At 44.1% G+C, this 25,977-nt stretch overlaps 1 protein-coding gene across 3 annotated transcripts in view; it reads left to right on the top strand.

Moving 5' to 3' along the window:
- The first annotated feature begins 3,744 nt into the window (after positions 1-3,744).
- The window catches only part of PAMR1 (peptidase domain containing associated with muscle regeneration 1), a 55,928-nt gene continuing 33,695 nt past the window's right edge, over positions 3,745-25,977 (top strand). For all 3 annotated transcript variants that reach the window (XM_066321036.1, XM_066321035.1, XM_066321037.1), the window contains exons 1-5: positions 3,745-3,890; positions 12,381-12,557; positions 13,274-13,402; positions 19,273-19,387; positions 24,809-25,026. In XM_066321036.1, coding sequence (XP_066177133.1) covers positions 3,818-3,890; positions 12,381-12,557; positions 13,274-13,402; positions 19,273-19,387; positions 24,809-25,026 — 712 coding nt within the window. In that variant the 5' untranslated portion in view covers positions 3,745-3,817. The remainder of the gene's footprint in view (positions 3,891-12,380; positions 12,558-13,273; positions 13,403-19,272; positions 19,388-24,808; positions 25,027-25,977) is intronic.

Below are 25,977 nucleotides of genomic sequence, written 5' to 3'. Positions count from 1 at the left end.
TTAACCTCTCTTGCTGTTACTCCTAAAATGCCAGATGAGTTTCATCTGGACTTTATTTCCCCCTGAGATACAAATGTTTTCCACCCTCTCAATGGGTCCATTTTCTTTTATGATGTCTTTCCAGTGGTTTCTTCATATATTGTTTGAGTGAGATGGGTATTATTGGGCAGTCACTAAAGTTCAAGATCTAATTCCAACAACCTTCTTGGGAGCATGTTTGAGTCCAGATGACTCAAACTCTTTCTTTGGCAGAAGACTCCTCTAGTTAAGTAGGAATATTGCTCATAAAAAAGAAATGGGCTCCAAATGTTCTTGTAAGAAGGAAGTCCTGTGAAAGCATCTAATCTGTAGTAGCAGAAGTGAATAACATTGAAAATCACATATTTCCTCCTAGCAGAACCTCTGGAGCTTTGGATGATGATCAAGAACATTAGGGACAGAATCATCTGAGCAGAAGTCACAAAAGCAGAAAATTTTCTGGTAATGTTCCAGTAACAGAAACAAGAGATTTCCATAGTTTGGGGGGAAATAAAAAGTTCAGTAAAATTTTAGAGACTGAAAAGCAATATTTTTTATTTCAAGACCAAACTGAATTTTTTCAGGACTATATATCCATCCTTATTCTTCACTTAGTCCTTTCAAGCAGGACAGTCCAGAACTACAAGTAGCAAATAGGATGAAGTTTCTATGTTCCACTCTGGACCTGCCACTGTTTTTCAGGATATGTGTCTCAGCTCATATCCCTGCACCACTTTTCCCCAATATAAAATAATTCCCAATATAAAATAATTCTTCCTGTTTTTTCAGGTTGGACCACAGACTGTTTTTCAGATCTCATGGCAAATTATTAGAAACATGAACTAGTGGTATTAATTGCACATTAATTATTCACTCTGTGGTCAATTATTAAAGGTCTTGTTTTACTCTAGATTGAAATGGATTGCTAGGTACTTGGAAGTTATTATTAATACTCAATAACTCTATCAGTTTTTGCAGCACTCTGTTTTACAATTCAGTTTCAGTGGAATGCACTTTCCAAACTTTTACATTCAAAAGTAAGGCAGATTCAAACATTGAAGCCAAATGCTACAGTGAGATTCCTTAGCAGCACAGACACATGGTTAAGAGCTTTCAGCTTTCTTTCATGGGGGATTACATACAACCTGAAATATTTGGCTGGTGGACTGTGCCTGGTTTGGTCCCTGCCTCTTAATAGGAATGCAAGAAGTGCATTCAGGAGCACTGTGCAAGTTGCCCAGAGTCATTCCTGGGACTAAAGCTACGACCTAACAGACAACCCATGTAAATAGCCCACGTGCAAACTTGTGGGCACATGACTGAACTCTCTTGCTTGGCTGCTGAGCTGTTCTCTAAGTGGATCCACCAACTAAACTGATTTTGCAAGTTGTGAAGCTAAGTTGAACACTGTAGAGTAATGCTGAATCTGGTTATATCTTCTGGTGGCATAATTACATTCCCTCAGAGACAAAAAAAGGAAAAAAAAGATGCCATAGATCTACCAGTTAACCCTTTAGTTCACATCTCCTTAGTACAGAAGGACCACTTTTCTGCTCTTAAACAGAAGGTGTCCCTGTAGAGCTGATTCCTGCAAAGACACAACTTCATCTACTCCTTTTCTACCTGTTGAATGTGTCACAGGAATCGACTCAAATAGTTGTGGCCCTCGTGGATATATTTTCCTCAGTGGTTCTGGCCTTTATGAAACCAAGTATTAAGTCCTCTATGTCTGGCCTTAAACTCTGTTTCCCTGTGTCCAGCATCATTCAGTGCTCTGTGATTTCCATTCATTCACTTTACACACCAAACCCGGATTTTGGCTTATATCCCCATGAGCCTCTCCCTCAGAGATATCTAAGCCTCAGACATCTGTAAATTAACTTGCAGTCCAAAAAGGTCTTACTAGCTTAAATAATTTAATTTAAGCTAGTTTACTGGAAAGAATGGCTAGGAAATAAACTAATCATGATTTCACAGGCTTTAAAATAGCATAGTGTCTCTTTGTGTAGATGTAAGAGCTTCCCATTTTGACTGTTTTCATTTACTCTTGGGGGCTTAATTTTTTTTCCTCAGTTTTTTCCTCCTGCCACTGACCAGCAATGGCTCGTTAGAGGAACCTAAAGCTGGAATTAGGAAGAAGTTTAGAGCATGTATATGAATAATCAAAAAAGGAGCAAGCGACTACCAAGGCAGAGTTTTAGGACCCTGGGGCAAGAGATGTCCATCAAGGGCTCCAGGAGAACATAGTAACTGAGCCATAATAAGGCCCAGTGGGACTTGGAGAGCTTTGGTGACCTCCTCCTGAGCTGCAAAGAACCCAGGGCAGCAGCCAGGCTGGCTCAGCAAGGATTATGAGCCATAATGGTTAAAATCTTGGCACCCATCTCAGGTCTTCTTCTATTGGTATTCTCAATGGTAGGTTTGTATCAGTGCTAAGAGTGTGGAAAAAACTACTTTGGTACTGTTTTATATGGAAGGTGCACAAACCCTGAAAAGACTGCTCATAGTGTAAAGTCAAGAGGTTGGCAGACAGACAAGCCAAAACTAGAGAGATGTCTGGTGAAAGGAATTCACCCCATGAAAGACCACCTGAAGGTGTAGGGGATTTTGCACTGCACTGAACTACTGAAGGCTTCCACTGGCAATGGCTCTCAAATTTTTGAGGCTGCTCAACAGGCCTGAGTTTTACAAACTGCTGTAGGTATTTGTTAAAGCTTTTACTTGATTTCCTACCCCAAAGAAAATGCCAATTTTTCATTTTTTCCCCTCGCAATATATGTAAATTTTGAATTCTTGCTATAGAAATCAAATCGAGAAAGTCTGATTTAGAGGTAAAAAACACACCCTTTGTAAAGTATTAAAAATTTGTTCAAGAAAAATTTTAGAGAAAATTAAGTATGGTGCTCTGAAATATGGGTTGGAGACCAGAAAAAAGTTGGTAGCATGTGCTAAAAGAAAAGGCAAAACAAAATATGACACAAAGATAAAATCCAAACTAAATGGTCTCCTTTGTTTGGATTAAACACTTCCTCAATATCAACATGTTCTGACAAAACATTTTAATTTTGCCAAAATTGTGTTTCCTGGCAGAAATGGTCAGTAAAAAGGTTTTGACTAGCACGAGTACACGTATGCCAAGTGATTCCTTTTGTGTGTTGTGGTTTTCATCTGCTGTGGAGTGAACTTTTACTGAGCCTTATTCATTCATCTGCCCCACCATAAAAATGCACAGCTATTTTAAGCACGTCGTAAAGTGAACCATGTCACTTGGCCAGGCTGCCCAATGGCAGGAGTGTGGGACAGGGATCCTTCTCTGCACCCACCCCACACCCAGCCTTGCCACCCCCCGGGATGCATCAGCCCCCACAAGCCCAAGGGGAGCAAGGACAAAGTGCCTCCTTCTGGAGATGTCTGTAACTTCAGCTCACCGCAGCAAACGGGATGGCTCATATAGAGACAGATCTGCATTTCTCTTTCTCTCCGCTTTAAAACATCTTTCTTTACATAAGGAAAGCTGCTCCCTCTCTTCTGAGCGCTGAGCCAATAAAGCCATCACAAAAGGGATCTGTTGCCAGAGTCCAGAAAGGGTTAAGGCAGCAGTTGGAGAGGTTTGGGGTGACGTGTGCTTCTGGACGCCTGAGAAGTCTCTTGAAGGTAGTTCCCCTCTGGTGAGGATGGGAGCGTGCTGAGGTCTGAAATCCGAGATCCCTCGCAGCCTGAAGCTGGTGAGGTCCCAGTAAAAGCTGTTTGCCTGCTTTCCCTTCCCGAGCAGTCACACCGCTGCACTGGCCTGGGCAGCATGGAGCGAGCACCCTGGACACTTGTAGGACTCACTCTTCTCCAGCTCCTGCTCATCTCCTGCTTGCCAAGAGGTACTGTAAGAGAGCGTGTGTGTTCCCGGCATGGTCGAATGAGTCCCTTTCCTTCAGTGTGGTCACAGGGGTTTGATCTCATGCGCTGTCATGGGAATCGGGGAGATCTGCAGGGACAGCAGTAATAGAAAGAAGGGGCTCTGCTTTATGTATATTTTTTTCCTTGTCAGCATGGAGTGTGTGTGTGTGTAGGTTTACCCAGGAATGATTTTCAGGCAAACTTAATAGCCTTAAAGAGAAACAACTGCCTGAATTTGTTTGCCAATGGCCATTAGGAAAAAGGTATGCAATCACTTTGCTTATGACTCCTTTTATTTTCTCAACACTCAGTGCTGCGGAAATGATGATAAAAAGAGGCATTTAAGTTTCTGAATTGTAAAGTGTAATTTGTTTAGTTTGGCAAGACAGAGATTTTCCTCTCCAGCCCCAATACCAAGAATGAAGGCAAGGGAGAAAAAAGTGAAGGAAAAAAAGAAAACAAAACCCACACATTGTTTCCAATCTGGGATTTAGTTCTGCCAATATTATTCTTTTGAAGGGGAAGCCTTGTTAAAGCAGAACGATCTTTTTTATACTCAAGCCCCGTCCCAGTTTCTGCTGAACCAGCATGCATTATCTTGATAAGGTTGAGCAAAAAGCATTTACTGTTGAGTGCAAATTTGCTGTAGTTATGGCCACGAACCTGGGCTGTTTACACCTGGAGGTGTCCAGACCTGCTTGCAGCAGCCAGCTGTCAGCACCACGGGCTGCTTCCTTGGGAGCTGCAGCCCTAAGGACTGGGAGGTGAGGTGCCCTCAAGTCACCCACCCTCGAAGCTGCTGCATATTTCGGCACTGCTGACTCCTCTTACCAGGGCAGCTGTCAGATCTGCAGGCACTCAGATCTCAATGACTGTAAAGATTTGGTGTCAAGGATGGTGCTTCAGAGGCCCCCACAGCAGGGGCTGCAGCAGAGGGTCTGCCTCTGCAGTGCTCTCCCCTGCTGACCCCTCAGGACACAGGGTCACCTGCCCACCAGTCTGGCCTCCAGCACCTGCAGCCATCCTGGGAGGTTGGCCTCCTGCCAAAGCTTCCCCCAGGTCACAAGCACAGAGAGCTTCTCCCCACTTCTGTGCCGCATGCACTGTCTTGTCCCTGCAGGGGCCTGTTCCTCAGGCTCGTGCCATGTGCTGGAGCGGCACAGAATTAGTGGCAGAGTATCCCTGGGCAAAGGCTGTGGCTGTCAGGCAGCCGGGTGGGCATAAATCCCTCCTGCTGCAGGGGCAGGACATCTCTCTCATGGCAAGAATCTGATCCGCAGAGTAATCTAGCGCTGAGTCCCTTTGGCAGCAGTGACAAGGGGAGGCAGGAGGAAGGCCAACAATGGGACAACAGTGGGACACCAGGGCTGTGAGCTCTGGAGGGAGGGTGCTGGTTCCCCCAACAGCCACTCCACACCCCAGGAACAGTGTGAGGAGAGCCGGAGGGACACATGGATGTCCCCCTTGCCCCCTGCCCTTCCTTGCCATGCCTCCCCTGCCCTGCCCTGGCGGTGGAGCAGCTGGTGGCACTCGCTTGGCGCACAGCTGGCAGCATGAGGGGGACAGGAGCTCCCCTCCAGCCACAGCAGGAGGGGCTCTCAGAGACAGCAGGAGCGACTCAGAAGTGCAGTGGCCTTAACATGTCAGGGCAGGTTGGAAAATAGCGTTTTGTCTCCTCCCCACAGATGTATCCAATTTTTATCCATATTTATCACACCCAGTTGCACAGGGCCTGCCTCGAGAGCTGGGGGCAGGAGTCAGGGCGGTCTGGGAATTTATTTTTTGGAATAAACTTGGACGGCAAGTGACTCATATTTCCTTAAAAATATATGTGTGTTTTTGTGTGTTTCTGCCTATCTAAACCCTTCCTAACCTCTCCTCCCTTCCCCCTCCAGCCTCTGTCTAGAGAAGTGAAGGCCAGATGCACTCAGACACATCCAGATGCATTCAATCTTAGCAAATGGGTTACTTCAGTTCACATGTTTAGGTTCCTAGCATGGACAAAGGGAAAGAGTTGCCTTTTATTTTGGAAAAAAAGCATGGGGTTACTCACTTATGACCCTGAGGCCTCTTCAAGTAGCTCCCAGGAGTGCCTGCAAGCCTTCCAACGCCCAGGATTTTTATCTCCACCAGCCTTGAAGGAGCCCAAACCACCACAAGACAATGCAGATATCAGCAGCAGGACCTTCTTTGGGCATGTGGATGCCCCTCTCCCTCCTGCAAGAACAGGGACACGGTGAGGGGCAAGCTGCAAAGAAGGCCACAGGGCAGGGAAGCAAGCAATCACTGGGGACAGAGGCCTGGCAGACTGAGGGCATCTTCAGTCCTTGGTTAGGGCTGGACTACACAGCAGTAGTATTAGCTGTAAGGACTAAAAATTGAGGAGGGTTGCTGCTGTCTGTGTGGACTATTTGTACCTGGGAAACATTAACTGCGAGTTAAGTTGTCAGTGTGTTGCAGGTCTCACACCATTAGGAGAGGCAAGTCCTCAAGACAGGTCCAGCACCAATTCTCTATGTTTAGGACATGAGCACATTCTCATGCTATGTGGTCATGAATTTCAATACTGCAGCTGCTTCTTCTCCACAGATTTCCAAACATTCTCCCCTATTGCAGAAGTCTATCATCATCAATGCTGTCACGTACTCAAAAGTTCTACATTCATGACCTGTTTCTGTTCCTTGTCTTGCCCCACAGAGAAAACAAATTCTCCTCCTGATCATACTTGTATAATTCTTCTGCCCAGAACAAGATCTTCTGTCCCAGAAAGAATCAAAGCCTGAAGGGTAATGTGGCAACCTCTGAAGAGCCTTAACCTGGCTATTTCTTCCTGCCACAGCTTTTCTCAAATGAAGCCACAAAGCCACAGTGCCAATAATAAGATCACAAATGCCAGGTCATTAATACTGAGAAGAAACTAAAGGAGAGGAGTATTAAATAAAAAAACTAGTCAAATTAGTGTGCATTTATTAAGTGGACAGATTCCACTTAGTATTGTAGATTTCCTCCTGTGTTCTCCCACTGTTTTTGATTTTTTTAAAAATAGAAGTCCTTTCTTTTGCCTCTCCCCACTTGCCACTGTGGGAAAGCATACACTACTGGCAGAAAAGGATGCTATCTGACTCTGTAGAAGCAGCAGTCTAATTATTCAGCAAAGGTCTGTGACCATAAAATAAGCACACTGAGTAAAACTAAAACAGGGATGTATTTTAGCTCCTCTTTTAATTAGCCCAGCTGCTGAAAAGAGTAATAGGTACATATTTTCTAAAGAGAAGCAAGTGGTCTTAGAGACAGCACTATCCCTTTTATCCTCTTAACACATCAAATAGACAAATAGACATAATTTGCACAGTAGTTTATCTTAGACAAAAAGGTTAACAATAAAGACTTGAAGTTTCCTTTATTATTAAGGGTTTGGGGTACATAATTTTCCAAGAGCCCCAGTAAAAGTCTCTTGAAGGGAACATCCCTCTTCCCTTCCAAGGTATCTTCCTCTCGGCCTCACTGAAATCAAAAGGAGAATTTTACTGTTCATCACAATGGAGCCACAGTTTCAGCCAGTGTTGCACTGAGAGCATTTCCTGTTGTCAATGTTCACACACCTGATCGCTGTGGGGTGAGGCCCAGCTTGCATATCTGTCAAAAGGCAGTATAGCCGAGTAAGAAAGGAGCAGAAAAATGAGACAGACCTAAGGAAAGTGTAAGCTGCTACTAGGTTTCATTTCTGTTTAAGTTGTCTTTTCTTTATTGAGAAGTTAAAGAATCCTTTCAGATTAGAGAATCCTTTCAGAATGATTACATGGCCAAACATTCCCTACTAACAGCTTTAAGAAATTGCTCCTTCGAATTCAACTACTTGTTTCTTCAGTGGGGCACAGTAGTTGTTGAGCAGCATGTTGAAAAATTAAGATGAAATCAAATACAAACGGGCATGTTCTCATCTGTGGAACATGAGCCAGTTAAATAATGACTTCAAAAAAGTCATCCTCTATGGACTCAAATCCTAGAGATGTATCTATCTGTTTGCATCTGGTCTTACACTGCACTATTACTGCAAACAGCACTTTTCAAAGCAATTTGAAGTAATATTTCTTTGAGCTCAAGTAGTGTTTATCAACGTACTGATGGATAAATTGAGGCACGGAAGGAAAACTTTTGCAGGATAAGAGAATGGACTTGTAGCATAGGAATATCCCTCCAAGGACAGATATGGCAAACTGGTTTTTTTTGCTCAATCAGTTGTCCAATTCCTCCACATAGTAGCTACTGTCAGCACAAATACACAAATACAGGGATGGGAATGGGAAGTCAGGGAGAGAAGGGAGAAAAATGTCCCATCTCAGCAGCAGCATGGGCTTATATCAGCTTAGAGTGATGGTACCATAAAAAAAACCTCGTTCTTCCAAAGAAGTGGAAGACACAAGAAATAATTGGTATAATTGGGCTTGCTTCAATTCATCTTAGTTCTTAGCTACACAGTTTTCCCAGCTCTCAGATCTTCAGAGCAGAAATCCTTTCCATTTAGCGAGGTATCTATGATATACAAATTCACTATGGCACAAGATTAGTCAGCTGAAGCTGACATTTTACCATGATCAGTGGCCTGGCCCACCCCTGAAATAACAATGTGCTTGTGAATCTGTTCCTGAATCCCCAAAGCTTTAAGCCTGATCTGAGCTCTGGGGATGAGGGGAGGCAGCACCATCGCTGAGGTGAATTGTTGTTGGACTGACACTGCCAACAAGGAGGACATTGTCTGGGAGCATCGCCTCCAAACGGTGTCCTACAAGATCCATCACTGACAGCCTCTAGGATCTGACAGGCTGTAGGGACTAGGAGGTCTTGCCGCAGATGTAGGCAGCATGCATGAATGTACTGCCATGTGAACCGGAAAATGTTGATCTCCCACCTCACAATCCTGCTCAAGCTGGACCCAAAGCATCAGGTGAAGTGTTGTGTTGGGCTCTGCCAGGCTCCTGAGCCAAGGTCTTCCCTCCAGCACATGCCCTGGATGTTTGCGTGCTTTCCCAACACAGATATTTCTTGCTTGGTTTCCATGGTCTTGAGCTGCTTCCATGTGAGCTGTTTATGCCTGGGTTTAATGGGCTTTTCTTCCATCATTAAAATCTCATAAATTAATCCACTGTTTATTTGCCTGTCCGGAGTCTTGTTTGTTCATTGCAGCTAAATATTTTGCATGGGTTGTCAAGCAGCTTCTTCCGGCTTGTCCCAAAATCAAAGACATAGTCACTGCCTGCAAGCCAGACTGCCTGCTTTGGAAGATTATCAAAGTAAAGCTCACAAAACACCCCACAATTATCTCTGCCACAGCTGGCCGAGGCCTCGCTTTCAGCATTTTACTCAGTCAATAAATCTTCCCCCACTTTTCTCTGCCTCGTTCTCTTCTGTTTTTGGGTAATAATGGCCAAGCGTGTGTGTGGGAGCTGCCAATGGTTGCCCATCCCCAAACACACAAGGGGGAGCAGGGTTATGCCTCTGCCTCCCTGGAGCCCAGGCTGAGCTCAGCCACACAAACAAACATTGATTACACACATAAGTGACTCTCTGCATATCCCTCTTAAACTTCTGGGGCAAAGGTTTTGTTTGCCTTTCTTTTGGTAGCCCAGAGATAAAACAAAAGGGATCCTGCTATTATTAAAGGGATGCATAAACTCTTCAATCATATTTCCTTAAAGAATAGATTGTACAGAATGTCAAAATAATAGATTCCATGATTTCTGTGAAGAAAATCCTAGAAGGGCCACTTAAAAAAAAATCTCAAATCCACATATTTCCTTGTCAAGGCAACATAAATTGTTCAAACTGCAGAAACTGAGAACCTGAAAGGGAATTAAATTGTCAGTAAATCAAAAGAGAGTTTATTTTCATTGTCTAAGCTGAGACAAAAGAAGTGAAAAAACAGCATTTCTAGGTGGCAGCAGGTATATTTTTACAATTTTTTAAGGGCCAAGATCTGCTGCTCCCTTCTTAACACTAAATATTACCTCAAGGTCAAATTATACACACATTTGATCCACCAAGAATAAGCATGGACTCTGCTTTTTGGGTCTGTTGTGTACATAAGCTCTACATATAAAAATAAATATGCATATGCACATATTCACACTCTCTATCTACATACAAATGCATGTGTAATATTTTAGGGAAGAATAGAGTAATTTAGGTTAAAAGGGATCTCTGGATGTCACATGGTCCAGCTCATCTCTTGGTGCTAACTTGAAAGTTGTGGTGCTCACAGCCTTATCTTGCAGGATTTGAGTTCCTGCAGGGATGGAGACATTCCTTTGTCACCCCAGTGTAACTCTGCCTGTGAATATTTGGATCATTTTACAGACAAAAAATTGTCTTGGATAATATACCCACTTTATTAATACGCCTTAGCAATCTTGAGATAAATTAGATTTCTATCTTGAGTTAGAAAAAATGAGAATTTGAAGGACGCTTTACAAAAGCTCTGAGTGTTGGGTAGTTATTTATTAGTCAGACTTTGTAGACTGCTGCTTCAGGAAAGAGTGAAACCCTCACCCCATACACCAGAGACACAGCTATTGTCTGTCTTGTATGGTGAGATGTATCAAACTGAGTGTCAGTTCTATGGCGATAATTAGATGTGTGTAATTAATTTTCTCTGGAATCTGAATCAGATACAATTCATAGATAAAAGGCTTAATTAAAAGGGAATAACAGCCATAGGTTAAGAAGCCCCAGCTTGGCCAGGTTGATTGACTGCCATTCTGGAAATTAGAAGGCATGATTTTAATTCCCAACTCTAGTATTGTTTTTCCCTGGGACCTTGAGCAAAGTCACTTCACCTCCCTTGTGCTTCATTTTCCCATCTTAAAGAGAACTTTGTAAAGCATGTCAAGATCTACAGGCAAATGGGTCTATAACTGCTGAAAACTAAGATTATTTCAATGCAAGATTCCACTACTGGAATAAAAAACTACAGAACCTTAGTGGATGGCAGGAACAGCTTTTTCTTTTTGGAATTATAGGGGCAGAGAGGCGGGATGGAAAGGTTTCAGCACAAACAGCAGCCTCATTCCTAAACTCAGAGCAGCAGCAGATTCTCCCTGGTCGGTACACCAAGCACAAAGGAGAGGCTCAGTTCTAAGGAGCACAAAGGGCTGCATTTCATTTCCCAGCTAAAGGAAAAAAAAAATAGAAGAAACAATTTGGTGGTCCTTTTTTTATGGAGTCAGTAAAAATCCTTAGGGGAGAAGATAAGCTTCCGGGAACCAGGCTTCATGAGGTCATGGAGAGTCAAGTGAGACAGAGCAGCAAGGCTCAGTGGTAGGGAGCTCCAGCAGGCACAGTAATTAGGGTATCAGCGACAACGAAACAAAAAAAAAGTTGTGTGAGAAGGGAACCAGGTACAGGCATAGATGGAGTGTTTCACCTTAGAGTTTTTTCCATGACAAGACAATGCTGTTACTCAGAGTTTAATACACAAGGAAAAAGGTTGTTACCTAACAAAAAAAAAAAAAAAAAAAAAAAAAAAAAAAAAAAAAAAGGAGCCTAGAAGGAAAAAAAAAAAAAGAGAGAGCTAGTCTCATTAAGTTTCCTTCATGTCTCATCTTTCTAGTCTGCTCTCTCTTTTTACTATCAAACTCCATGAAAGCAATCATCAGGGCTGTCAGCTGGTTAGAAGGCATGCTGACAGCTCTGTGCACTCCTTAGATCTCTCTTTGTAGAATTTAGACAGCACACTGGTGGGGAAAGACAGGATCTGCACTTACTGTGGCAGTCCTGAGTCACAGTCTGAGGTTGTTTCTTAAAAAGGTACTTCCAGCATAGCTTAGAAATCATATGATGTTATGCTAAATAATAGAAAGATGTTAGCATATTGGAAATGCCAGGCAAAATGTACCTTTAAAAATAACAAAAAGTCTTGTTTCTTTTGGCAATGTAGTCGAATGTAACAACATATGCTTCTGGGTGAAAATAGGGAGTGAAACCAGCTAAAACCCAACTTTAAAAGTGGCCTTTCCTAGTGGGCCCCCTAGTTTTCAAGAATAGCAAACTCACAAGCAGAAATACAACCAAAACACGCTATCATAGTTTAAATAATCTATACTATATGTGATGCTTTAAATCAGTCCTGCAATCTGAAGAAACTTTCTCATGTGATGTCATCCTCTGTAGTTTTCTAAAGCTACTTTTCTCACCACAGAAGTGGGAAGGCCTTGCAGAGAAAGTGAATATATTCCTTCTCTCCGGTCTGTTTGCTTCCTCTGGCTGGCACTGCAAAACTCCTGTGCGTTCTTTAGACACGCAAACCATACTGACATTTCAGGTGCATCTTACTGCGTAGTTTGGGTTTTTCTGAGCTGAAGACCTTGGCCAGCCTCATGCCATCCATGATCTGACAAAATACTGGATAATAGATCCTGCCAGTCCTCATGAGATAATGGATGATTTCTGTGTGTCCTCATCTCCATTCTCTGCAGAGTACACAGTGATCAATGAAAACTGCCCAGGAGCCGAGTGGAATATCATGTGTCGGGAATGCTGTGAATATGACCAAATCGAGTGCATCTGCCCAGGACAGAAACAAAGAGTGGGCTACACCATTCCCTGCTGCAGGAACGAGGACAATGAGTGTGACTCCTGTTTAATCCACCCAGGTATGTTTGTGGCTGTGCTGTGTTCACACTAAATCTTTGGCCAAGGCATCATGGCAGATGATGGGCAGGGCAGCAGCGAGCAAGCACATCTCCCTGAGGCATGGGATTGTCCCGCATTTCATCCTGAATTTCATCTGCCACTCAGCTGACAGCAGCAAGACACTTGGCAAGGTTCCCCCAAAGCAGATAGCATCACTGGCCAAAAATACCCAACACTTCCTACTAGCAGTGTTGTCCTCAGGATGCCTTGGGCAGGCTTGGAAGCTGCCGAAGGGTGACACTGTAGTTGGCTTCACACCAGGGGTGTTTTGGTGGTTGATTTGCATCCCCAAAGCAAGAAAGGAGAGACAACTTGGAAGTCCTAAAAGCAAGAAGGAAAAGTGAAAGGAGAGCAGGAGGAGCTAGTACCAGTTTAGAAATCATCAGAATCTTTGAGGCTGGGCCCAAGTGGCATCAGCACACACATTCAGACATTTACAGTTAGAGCAATAAGATTTAGAGGTTTGGGCAAGTCAGACTGGGAGTTTGGTTCCAAATCTCAGAGTCTGAGCTGCCTAGGGCGTGGAGGTTGGTTATATTCCCAGCGGGAAAGCTGTCAGCACCTCCGCAGTCATTAACGTCATTGGCATTTTGTGTGGAAAAGACAGAGAGGCTGCTCCTCTTCCTGCAGGACAATACACCTTGGCTTTCATCTAACACAGTGGCTCTCTTTTTAGGCTGCACCATCTTCGAGAACTGCAAGTCCTGTCGCAATGGCTCCTGGGGAGGGACACTTGATGACTTCTACATCAAGGGAATCTACTGTGCAGAGTGCAGAGCTGGCTGGTATGGAGGGGACTGCATGAGTAAGTGTCCCACATGGGCAGGGAGGGATGTCAGGGACAGGGAGTGGTGGGACAGAGCCAGGGCCATGCTGTGCCTTTCCAGCTATTCCTGTACAGTGACTCTTGCAAAGGGCACAAGCAGAAGAAGGCACACAAAACCAGACAGTAAGCAGATCTACTACTAGGACAAAAAATTCTCTCCCAGTGCTTGTCTGAGAGGAATTGGACTGAGACTTATGTCATGGTGGGTTAAAACACTACAAAATGTCTGTTTGGGTTTGGCTTATTTTAAAACTTTAAAACTACCATGACTCCGGAAATTCCTGTAATCTGCATTTCTTGGACACGCTTCATCACATCCCCAGAGCATAAGCATAAACATTTACAAGGGCAACAGCTTTATCAAAGAGCTTACCCTCTCTCCTCCTTCAACCCCTGCCAGCTCCAAGGATATCTCAGTGTTTCCTTCCTCTGCCAACACATACATGTTCAACACACTTCAAGGCACCTCTAGAAAACACTGTCTTACAACTTCTGATTATGTCACAACAATGGGTGTTTCAGGCCCTGGTAGCGATATCTAAAGGTTGTGTTCCCGACAGTATACAAAAGCTCCTGCTCCAGAATCCCAATTCTCTCTTTCAATAGAATATTGAAATTAAACTATAGAACTATTAAACTATAGAATTAGCTGAATTCTATCAGCTAATTGTATAGTGTTTAGGACCGGTATTTCCTTCACCAATTTCCCACCAGTGAAGGTTTAGCTCTCTTTCAATTTTAATTGACTGTCTCCTTGTTCGTTTTTCATTGGAAGGGATAAAAACAGGATCTGCTTTCCCTACCCTGTTCTGTCCATTGTGCTACATGCCTTAGTCTTGTATCCTCTTAGTCATTGATTTTAAAACAACAATTTAACTTGCTTAACGACACTGCCCATGACCATTCAGGAGGTGAAAGCATATAATATGAAATCATTGCTTCAAACAGCAGAATGTGGAGAGTCAACATGTTTCAGCAACAGAGCTAACACAACCTGGAGGCTTTGGAAGTTGATCAGCTGAGTCCCTTGCCGTTTACAGTGTGATTTCTGAGAGCACTTTTAAGTCCCATTTTCTCTAGGTCCATGCTAGAGCTTCTCTGGAATTTTCTCTAAAAGCAGAGCCAAGAAAGAGTCATTAATTTGTCTAATTTTTTCCTCCATCTGCCTGAATATATTGGTTGCCTACAGTATATTTCAGTTTATTCTTCCCACTTGTATTGGAGAAAATACACCTTCCCACAGAGCTCTATTTGGGCATTTTTGCAGTACTGAAATTTTGGACAGCTTTTTCTTATAGTATTTCTCTTACTACTTGTTCTTTTAGGGAAGTAGTATGACACTGAGGCTGTGATCTCTTTCACGTGGCTCTGTGGTACTTGAGAGGTAAGGTGGGAAAGTTAGATAGGGCTGTTGCCTCTTCCACTCCAAAGTGGGGACAAAGAGGATAGTTGTGATTCTAGCATATCCTGAGCTCCCCTTTTGTGGCTCTCACGGCTATCTCAATTTTGGCCTTGATGGTAGGCTCAGGCATGCAAAGAACTGCATGTCTGGAAAGCAGCCCATAACCATGATGGGTGCTGGACTGCGGGCTCACAGCGATGTGGCTTTGGGTCTGGAGTCTGGCCAGCAAGTAGCCTTGGAATGCTAGCCAGGAGCCGTGGATGTGCTAACACATCACAGCTGGGAGAGCACGGGAGGAGCCATCTCTTTGGTACCTGTATACGGCATCACAGCTGCCACCTTGCAGCCAGCCCCGGGTGCCTTGCCAGCGGCAGAGGGCCGAGAAATCCCAGAATTACAAAGACGCGCCACCTCGGCAATGGCGGGATGTAATCTACCTACTTCCACTGCCCGTGCCAGAGCTGCCGGGGCACGGCTCCCGGCGGGGCCGCTCGGAGGGAGCGCCGGCCTCTGTCTCCCTCTCGCGGGGCGGCCGGGCGCTGCCGCCGTGCTGGCGGCTCCGGGCGCCGGGGCCGGCCGGGAGGGCGAGCACCGCTCCGCCCGCACCCCCGCGCTGCCGGGCCGTGCTGAGGCGGCGCCCCGGGCACGGCGTTCCCGGCCCGGCGGGCTCTGCATCCCCGGCCCGGCGGGCTCTGCATCCCCCGGCCGCCCGCGGGCCCCGCCGGCACCGGCGCCGCACGGGCGGTAGGTGGCGGCCGGGGGCCCCGCAGGAGGCCGCTCCGAGAGGCCCCGGTCATCCCGCGGGATGGGCGCCAGGAGGGGAGTGCGGGGCCTGCGGTGGATCTGCGGGCAGCATCAGTCCCGTTTAACACTGTCCGCGGCGGGGGCAGCTGTACGGAGGGTCTGGGTACCTCCGGGAGAACAATGGGGCCCGGCCCCCGGCAGCGCTCAAGGGGCTCAGTGCATTCGCCAACGCAGGGTGAGCCTCCGGGAGACACTTGTGGGAGCTGCCAGCAAAAGTAGTGAGGATGGAGGGCCATGGCAAGGAAGAAGTACCATGGCGTGGCTCAGGGGTCTGTCTGGTTTGTAGTATCCACTGGCATAGCTGGAAGCATGGCTATGGCTGAAAACCCACCAAAGGATACCAGATCACTTGGTAAAAAGATAAATTGCACAGGGTAGGCTAAAGGAGTGTTATTAGGAAATAAACACACTGACTAGATTTAATTGGGTGATAGTATATTTCCTAATGGGACTTGGATTGAATCGTCATGACCTAAAAGGCACATCAGGCTCTAAAACCAGAAGGAAACCAACCCTGCAGAGCCCTTTCCTCTGTACCCTGCACTCCCAACAGCTTTTGCCGTCCCCACGTTGTAATGTCACTTCAAGGCACATGCTCCATCCAAACAGGGGAGAAAGTGGTGTTTTCTCACAGCTGTTCTCAGGTCTGCTGTCCAAATGTGGACCATGCCACACAAGAGTACTTGTAGCTTTTGAAACTTTCTGAACATTACTGTTTCTCATAATACTAGTGACCAGCAACCAACAGGAAGCAGCAAGTCATGACAAGTGACAGCTGCCTTCTCATATCAGCCTGTTTCTGAATAGCAGTAACCTTTCTACTGTCTTTGTCCTCTGTTCAGTCATCTTGACCTTTGAAGGAGCCTCACATCTAAGATGCAGCACTCAAACAGAAGATAATGAGTTCTTACCAGAGGTCGTCTCAGGACCTCTCTCTCCATCGACCCACAGGTCTCTGTGGGCTACAACTCAGAGGTCTCCTGAATTTTTTTATTCTCTGTTAGTAACAAGCCTTGGAGGAAATCTGACTGTGGCCCTGAAAGCTGCCTTTTTTTCAAGAACAGGAACGGAACAAGGATGTTGATACTCTGCCAAAGTGGTTTATTTTTTTGTAAATGAGGCAGAATTTGCCAGCATTTGTGTTTATGATGTAAATTATTTTTGAGAGTTTTCCAGGTCTCCCGCAGATTTAGAACAGGAAGAGAAAAGACTCCTTTTGATCAACATATGATTGAACTGTTGGTCTGGGGAGTCAGCCTAACTTTTGCTAGAAGCGCTGGAGATTTAAGGGCACAGATTTGATGTGATCGCAAAGGTGCTCCGTGCAGCGAAGGGTGGGAGCAAACCTGAGAACCTTCTTTTGGAGTGGGTCACTGAATGGCTCCCATTTAGTCTCTGGACCACCTGCTTTGCTGGCCAAACCTACTTCCTTGGCGCCAGTGTTCAGAGAGTTCAGGCTGTACCATTGCAAACAGAGAAGTGTGTTTAGTATGCCGTGCATACAAGTATCTCTTTGCACCAGTTCTTTGGCTTTCCTTTCTTAAAGGCATCGAAAACTCAAAAGCCCTTCAGGACGAAAGGGAAACTTTCTTTGAGGTGGTCCAAGCCCCCTGTCAAACCCTCTGAAGATTTCTAGCAGCTTTGTCTCAGGTTGTTTTTGAGGCGGGAGCCAATGGCAGCACAAGGGCCCGTTTCTTGCTGTGGGAAGGAGCATTATAATTTTCACCACAGCAGATCCTGCTGTACTCGTTGAATCCTAATGTGTTTGCTGGGCACACTCATTAATCCTCGCCTTTTACAGAGGGAACTGAGCGAGCCACAGAAGAGGATGAAACACTTTTGAGGAACTCTTCTGAGCAGGATTTCTGTTTCCTTGGGTCCTGCTTAATTAAGGGTAACCGAGGGTAAATGAACAAAGGGTATTTTATTTGAGCAACACTTTCTTAAGAAGAAAGAGGAGGAATTGACCTGCAGTCTTCATGTTTCCCCATAGACCAGATGCAGCAGGATTGATTTCCAGACACTATGATCAATGGGAACCACAGATGCTCAGTACTTCACCAAATCAGGTCACTGTCACCCTTTCTCCCTAGGGGAGGAAGGGCCCGGAGGCAAGTGTTAAAACCCTCTGTTTCAGTAGGAAACATTCGCCCCGGGTTACTGGTTAAAAGCTTAGGGTTTCTCTAGGGAAACAGATGGAAACAGCAGAGCTTTCTGTTGGACTGAAGAGGTAAAAAGAAGTGAGAGAATTGCTGTGGAGGTCTTTTGGGTCATTTGACTTTTTACTTATCTTCATCTGCATTGTGTAGACTCTCCTGATTTGGTGACACTGTTAGACTGAATTGCAATTTTTGGCTTACAGATACAGCCTCATACTCCAGCAAAACAACAGAAGGCTAACCAAGGGAAGTAGCCAGGTGCAAGCTGCACCAAGTGCAGGTGCACTCAGAAAGATGTAGTCAGGAAAGTAGGAACTGAAAAATTAGCTCTGTCTGGTACCCAGTGATTTAACTGTGTGTTTTGCTAGGATGTGCATGTGCAGATCACAATAAGCTCTGCAAAAATCCCTAACAACTTTTCATCTTCCATTGAGGAAAATATCATTAGCCATATTTCATACGTGGGGAAAAGGGAGAGGTTATTGAAGGTGAGAGAAAACTCTGGCCTAAAAATGTTCAGCATTCAGGATGAGGAATTAGGACAACTATCCCTGGACATTTGCCTAGGGACAGCTGCAGGATAGTCATGAAAGATACTGCTCCCCTGGTGCGACCTTGTCTACTGTTTGTTCAGCTCACTATCCTCTGATAGTTTTCTTAGATTGGGCACAAATGACTGGAGCACTTCATCTTACCCTGTTGGTGCTGAAGTACATTCCATAGTATGGTGAAAAACTGAGAGCAGCACAGGCAGCGTGGAACAAGACTAGAGGAAGAATCAGAATGAACCTGAAAGAAGAGATAAGGGCTGTATATTCTATATGTGTCATACTGACTCATCAGTGTCACACTGATGATAGAGGAGCTGTGATGTTTATGTATCTTCATTTGGCATGGTGGCATTAACATGCAAGGATGATGTAGTGAATCCTGAGGACAAACGTGTCCTCTAGGAATACATCAGCTCTTTTTCCTCCCAGAGTCTCCTTATGAAGGACCAGCAACCATGATGTCGGGTGCAATGGATTTTTTTCTCTCATCCTTTTGCTCACTTGAGCTAATTCAAGTGTTCATTGTAGTTTTGTCTCTTTCCCACCAGCTTCCTCAGCTTTAGTGGTTGCAAATGTCAGCATGGGCTCCATCGAAACTTGTTCTGAGATAGAGCATCAGCCAGGTAGGTGGGTGGGCAAATTAACAGAGAGGCAAAAGCTGCAAGAAAGGGTTTCATGGAGCTGCAAACCAGGGAGAAGCAATCAACTACAACTTTCCCAGGGGTACTCTTAGCCTTGACAATACTCCAGTATAGTCATAACTCTTTATAATCATTGTGTGGGTGTCCCAATATTTTATACACTGCCTTGTAAGAAAGAGTGTATCTTCATAAGCCATTCCATTGTCTCCTTCTGGTGTTATTTCTACATATATTTTCTTCAAATATCTCTTGAAGGTCCTTCACACATTTTTTTTCTTCTTTTTCTCCCCAGGGTGCGGGCAGGTTCTTCGGGCTTCTAGAGGTCAGATTTTGCTGGAGGGTTACCCACTGAATGCACGGTGTGAATGGACTATCTATGTTCAAGCTGGATTTAACATTGAGTTAAGGTGGGTCCTGCTGACTTTTAGCCAGCACTAATTTCAGGTGGACATTTGGGCATGTGGGTAACCAAGAGTCAGTGAGGGTCAGCAGCTGTGAGCCCTGGGGCAGTGAAGGTATAGTGACCACTTGGTATTTGGCACCACAGCTCTTTCCCCTGGTCTGGCTTATGATAGACAGGCACTGGACAAATCAGTGCTGTGCTGTGCTTTCAATTCCCATTTTGGACAGATGGATGCTGAGGAGAGTTTCTCAGACACTGGGCACAATGTGTTTCTGTAGAGGTGTTTTCAAGACCTTGACAGCAAAGCACCCAGTATTTTCTGAAGACTGTACCAGGCTGAACTAAGACATTCTTTGAAGAAAAGATGTAGGAATGTTTTAGTATGATGTCTTATGCAAGGAGAGAGTTGGCCCATGAGTCCTGCCTTGCATTTAGCCTTCATTTTCCCTCTCTTTTTTTTTTTTTTTTTTTTTTTTTCTCTACTCTTTTCACCAATCCTCTTTTCTATCAGCCTCAGTTATTCCTCTCAACATTCCTGTGCCTGGAAAATGTGATTGGTTCTCCTGCAAGTCACAGAATCAACTAGGTTAGAAAAGACCTTTGAGAATATCAAGTCCAACCTATGACCTAACACCACCTTGTCAGCTAAACCATGGCACTCTGTGCCACATGTTTTTTTAAACACCTTCAGGGACAGTGACATGTTTTTTTAAACATCTTCAGGACAGTCCATCACCTCCCTGAGCAGCCTATTCCAGTGCCCTCTCTTTCTGTGATTAATTTTTTTTGTCATGTCTAGCCTAAATTTCCACTCATACAGCCTAAGACTGTGTCCTGTTGTCCTGCCATCATTCTTCTGAGCTCTGTGTGCTTAGACCTGTTAACCAAGCCGTAGTAACTCAAGTTCACAGTTCCTTCCTAGGGCAGGAGAGCTTCTTGTTGGGGTAATTAATAACGTTTTCAAATGTGCACAGCAGGGTGCTCAGACATGCAGTAGGAGGTATGGCAGGGGATGGTATTCGAAACACACTAGCTAATATAATGTATAGCATAACCCTTCACATCAATATTTCACCTACTTTGGAGCCCAGGTGAAAGAACTATGCTAGATACACAAACAGTTAAAATATGTTTGAACAGTTTAAATATGTTCCTATATGTTTGAAGAGAAACTTAATGGGAGGAAGAGCAAGAAATCAGTTGGAAAGAAGAGCTTGTGGTTTTCCCACACTAATGCAATTTTTTCAGACCTGCAAGTGCAAGCCTATTGTGTAGTTGGGGTCTATTATTGCCTGGATAGCATTGTGTAGAAGACACAGGAGCAATGCTGTGAGGAAGAGTTTTGTGTTCATGTGATGTAACTTTGCATCAGTGTCAGTGAGCATGGGTTGTACCTGCCTTCTTTTTAAGAGATATTGCTGGTGAGGTGTATGATTTGCACAGCACAAGCTTGGGGAGGTGATATTTTTCTACATTTCTGAAAAGGACCTTGTCAATTGTGAGGCTTAAAAAGTGCTTCCAGAGCTACAGGGGTCACCCTGTCTTCACTGTTGTGGGGATGGATTTGAGAGTGGAAATGGAACCTGTGCATGCACGTAACTATTGAATACATTTGTCTCTGAGTGAAGTGTTAACAGCCAGATGGCATCAGGCAGAAGGTGCAAGAAAGGGACCAAAGGTCATTTTGACAAAGGACACTATATCGAAGAGCAGAACTTGCTATGGTTGCACTAAGGAGACTCTAATCTCTTTTCAAAGCAGTAGAATAGAGAGCGCTGTAGTTAACATATGTACTAACTCTGGAGAAATCAGATTTCCATTCTAGACCCTGAGGGCCACCCAAAGGCAGACTAGGAGGATGTGTCACATGGGAGCCATACAGCTCACGGTGTGGTTCACAGTTCACTGTGAACTTTGCTGTTACAGATGATAGAAAACTTTAACACAAGAGTGCCTTTCTCTACCTCCCTACATCCATCCTTCCTGCAATCAAATAAACATAATGCTAGGTATCATCTTGATGTGAAATAATGTTACATTTCAACTGTGAAGGTCTCCAAGAGGGAAGGCTGAACTACCAAACTTCTGTTGTCAGCATCTAATTTATCTGAGCTGGGCAATGTTGGAGAATCCTAAAGCCCTTTGCCTAGCCTAATGATGAGCCTAATGTCTGAATGCCTAGAAATCTCAGCAGATGACATAGCCTGCCCAAGAAAGATCAGGAGCTCTCCTGAATGTCCACACTTAACCCTGCTACCCTGAAAGTCCTGCAGGAGGCATAGAGGAAACCCTCATGGCAAAAATGGAACAGGAGGTCCTCACAGAAGGTAACCCTGTAGTGTGTTCCGACTCAGTTGATGTCTTCGAGGTGCGCCAACTCAGAGCTGTCCATTGAGGTACTTCAGCAGTTAGATATTGTGGAAAATATGTACATTTAACCTGAAACTTCACCTTTACACTACTCCTACACAGAAGGGCAGGTTCACCTAAGCTAACCAACAGATGGCTGCCTCCTGGGTCTGCCATCCACTTTTCCTTCACTGTATTTTCATATAAACATGCTGATCCCCTCTGTGGGTGGTAACTGCTTGGAGCTGTAATGCACAGCCAACACTGTGCTGAATCAGCACAACTGCCAACAAAAGAACCCTCTTTTCATTCTCTCTGTGCACAAATCCTGTTTGCTGCTACCCTGGCTTGCTAGGGCAGGGATGGGGACAGTGTAGTACACAAGGCGAACAAAGTGGTTGTCTTTGCTAACATAGGGCAGGAAGAGTAAAACTCCAAGGAGCACAAATAAATCTTCTCTTGCTTTAAGCTGTGCCACACAGTCCTTCGGGGGCTGGCTCAGTAGAGCTGTTTTGATAAATAGTATCCATGTTGTGGTGGTAGTTTTTTGGGGGTTTTTTTGTTTTGTTTTTTTTTGTTTGTTTTTTTTTTGTTTGTTTGTTTTCTTTCCCCCAGCCTTGGGTTTGTTTCGGTTTTTTTGTGTTGTGATGTATAGGCTCCCTCAGCTTGAGCCATGTCAAGGATGTCATATCACAGTAGAAGTAGCTCACAACTTTTAATTCTTTTCTCTAGTGGCTCAGCAGAGATGCAGTTTAAAATATGTCCTTCAGCTAGAAGCTTTCCCCAGAGGAGTTGGCCAGTCTATGCTCACTGCAGACACTGATGAAGTCAAGATAATACTTTTCATTCCACTGTGTATCTGATGACCTGTAGCACAAAATGAACATGCTAGCTTTATAATATCCAAGAGAATTATTATATGATTACAGTTTCACTGGTGAGGAAACTGAGGTCCATTGAATTGTGTGTACCTGTGGTTTAAACAGCAATAGACTTCACGGTCTGTAAAGAGTCCTGTCAGCTGTGCTGTAGCCAAGAGGTTTTTAAGAGCTTTGGCAGGTTTCCTGACCTGCCAATTCTGAGTCTTAATCACAGGATCCTATGTCGTCAGTACAGTGTATCTGCTTCTTTGCCAAGTTAAATAAAATGCAAGTCAGAACCCTTATACCTTTTACACTTTCTACTCTGTTTTCATAATTTTTTAAAACAGAGAAAGCAAACAATTAAAACCAATATTCTGTGTATGGTTCTTTCATTCTTTGTGCGTATGTCTGGATATTTTTTTGTTCAGGGACACACATCAAGTCACAGTTTACCCTTACATCTATAAATAATACTGCTCCCAGTACATGGTGGGCATTCCAGAAACTTTCCTTCTGTACTTGCACACATACTTAATTTTAATCAGAAATGTACCAGTTCAAAAAACGAGAAAATATTTTTTCTGGTTTGGGTCAGGATAAACTGTAGCCTGATAAGTGTGACAAAGATGAATGGGTTAATTTGTATTGCTCTGTAACTTCCATAAGAGTAGATCCCTGGGGTATGTTTCACTAGTGAAAAAATGTTTTGAAAATGTAGTGTATAACCTGATACCTGCAAGGATGTCTCTGACAGAACTGGAATTCAACTCATGCATTTTATGCAAAGCAAAGTTGAATTATGTCTCTCTAATGCATATTTAAAGCAGATGTCTTTTTTTTTTCTTCTACATTCCATCAGATTATTTTAAAAAATGAGGGGCTCTGCTCCATTGGTGTAGCTTCTTACAACTACTCAGTCATTTCTCTGTAGGTAGCGTACTCTTGCTGCTCAAAACTCAGCCATGTGACCTGAACAAAACCTGAAGAGGCCTCTTGAGTCAGCTCGTGAGTTGTCAAAGGAAGGTGGAGGAACATGGAGGCCTCCTTAACATGGAGGCCTGAGTCCCAAGATGAGAAGAGTATGAAAAAGGCTCCAGAATTCTCTTCACTTCAGGTTGTGGGGTCCAGGAGCAGATCCAAAATTCATCTCCCCTCTTTGGTGTGAAAATACAGTCTTTGCAAACCACTAGGCCCACACTGGAATAGGCAATGTGGGAGCTACAGCTTAATCCTAAATATACATCTGCAGTGTTAGGAATCTTCAGGAAGATTGAGTACATAATGAGTTTCATTTATAAAATATCCGGCTGAACAGGTAGCAGCATGGCCTCTCCCAGCCCACTTCTCCTTTTCCTGCCATACCAAAGCTGAGCCCAGCCCCCTGACCATTGCACATTCTCCAGAGGCACTTGGTGTTGCTCCCTCTGTTTCTTGTTCTTATTCTGGTGGGGTACTTTGGCTCTGTGCCCACCTGAATTCCAATAGCAGCATATAGCATGGCTGTTAATGAACAAAAGCCTTGCACAGTGGCTGGATCGAAGCTAGGAAAGGACAGACATTGTGGGAAAAGGCTTTAAGTATTTCCCTTCTGCACTAATTCCCGTGCCTTATTTCTGCTCTCAAAAGACGGGCAAGTGCCACACATTGGGGATTTACTACCATTTTGCTTTCTAATGCAAAACGTGCTGTAGTATTTTGATTCCGTTTCTCTGGCTGTTTCTGCTTCTATTACATCCTCAAGCTTTCCTCATTTCCCTAATTGCTGACTTCTTAACATCACAATGTAAATAGCTTTTGAACCTTACAGTTATTTGATACTGTAACTTTCAGTACTTAGAACTTTATTTAGGGCAAATAGAACAATGTTTAGCAAACAACGAGAATAGAAATATGACTCCTGCAGTGCCTGACCCTGGATAAAAGTTCTGACATTGTGTTATGGTTAGGGACCTGATGCACATGAATAGACTGTATGACTTCAATTTAGACTTCACTGTTCTGACACTTGAATGTTCTCATGGAGCAACTGTATAGAGTTGAGCTGGCTTCTAGGCATCATGATGCAAAAACTGAGATGAATGTGGGGGTCTTTTTGTAGTTGGAGACTTGATTCACTGGGGGGGGGGGTTAGGCCCTAAATACATAAATGCCCAAATATATAGTATTCAGGGTACATAGGTAAGCAGTCTGACTGTTTGTCCTTGTTCCCCAAGATTTTCCATGCTGAGCCTGGAGTTTGACTATATGTGCCAGTATGACTATGTAGAGATCCGTGATGGGGACAATTTGGACAGTCAAATAATAAAGAAATTCTGTGGAAATGAGAGGCCACCTCCCATCCGAAGCACTGGGTCTTCACTCCATGTCCTCTTCCAGTCTGATGGATCCAAGAACTTTGATGGATTTCATGCTGTCTTTGAAGAAATTACAGGTAACATAATCTAAAAGTGGAACATACCACTTATTCTCATTAATTCAATTTCACTAATCTCTTTCCCTGTTTTGCTTCATTAAAAACTTTCATGCTGTGTTGCCAACAGCAACTTACATAAAGTCAGTGTGGGGAAGATTCAAAAGCTGTCAGATGGCATGTGAATGTGAGGCTCTTCTAAAAAAGACTGAATTCCTTCTACTTGTGTGAAGAACAAGCACATCAGCCAGCAGAGAAAAGCTGCTGTTTTGTGTGACTTTTCTGTTCGAATCGAAGAATTAAGAGCACAGAGGAAGTAGAGGAAGGGGCATGTGTATCTGCAATGGCAGAATTGCTCAATACTGTATGCAGGAGCAGAGTCACTGTTTCAAGCAGCAAGAACCTGATGCAATCTCTCATAGATAGCTCAGTGAAAATGCCCTGACAGAACTCTTGTGTTGGCTCATGTACCATTAGGAATTAAAAAAAAACCCAACCAACCAAGACCAAAACAAACAAAAAATCCCCAAGTGGGTACAAAGAATGAATTATTTTCATTAATAAAAAAAAAAAAAAAAAAAAAAAGAGAGAGAGAGAGAAAAGGCATTTCCCATTCTGTGATGGTCTCAGTGTTATAAATGACAGAAATGGGGCTCCAGAATTACTGGTTAAGTTACTACTCAGTTCTTCAGTCCCTACATTGCTTTCCATAGTTTCAAAATAGCGCTGAAAGTGCAGCTGGCTCGTCATTTTGCCACTGTGTTTGTGGCAGCCTCCACGCTCATCCTGGATCTTCCTTGTTTAGCTATGTAAGGAATTTTGGTCAAATCTATCTACAGTACTCCTGGCACAGAAGGTTAATCAGACTGTGCTGCTTTGCCATAGATAAACCCTGCAGGATCTATGACTCACCATAACTTGCCTTCTGTACACCCTGGTGACCCACATTTCATGAGGGCCAGGGTATATCTG

The sequence above is a fragment of the Sylvia atricapilla genome, chromosome 6 (genome assembly GCF_009819655.1).
Source record: "Sylvia atricapilla isolate bSylAtr1 chromosome 6, bSylAtr1.pri, whole genome shotgun sequence".
In the NCBI taxonomy this organism is placed as follows: Eukaryota; Metazoa; Chordata; class Aves; order Passeriformes; family Sylviidae; genus Sylvia; species Sylvia atricapilla.
This window is presented reverse-complemented; position numbering and strand designations above follow the sequence as displayed.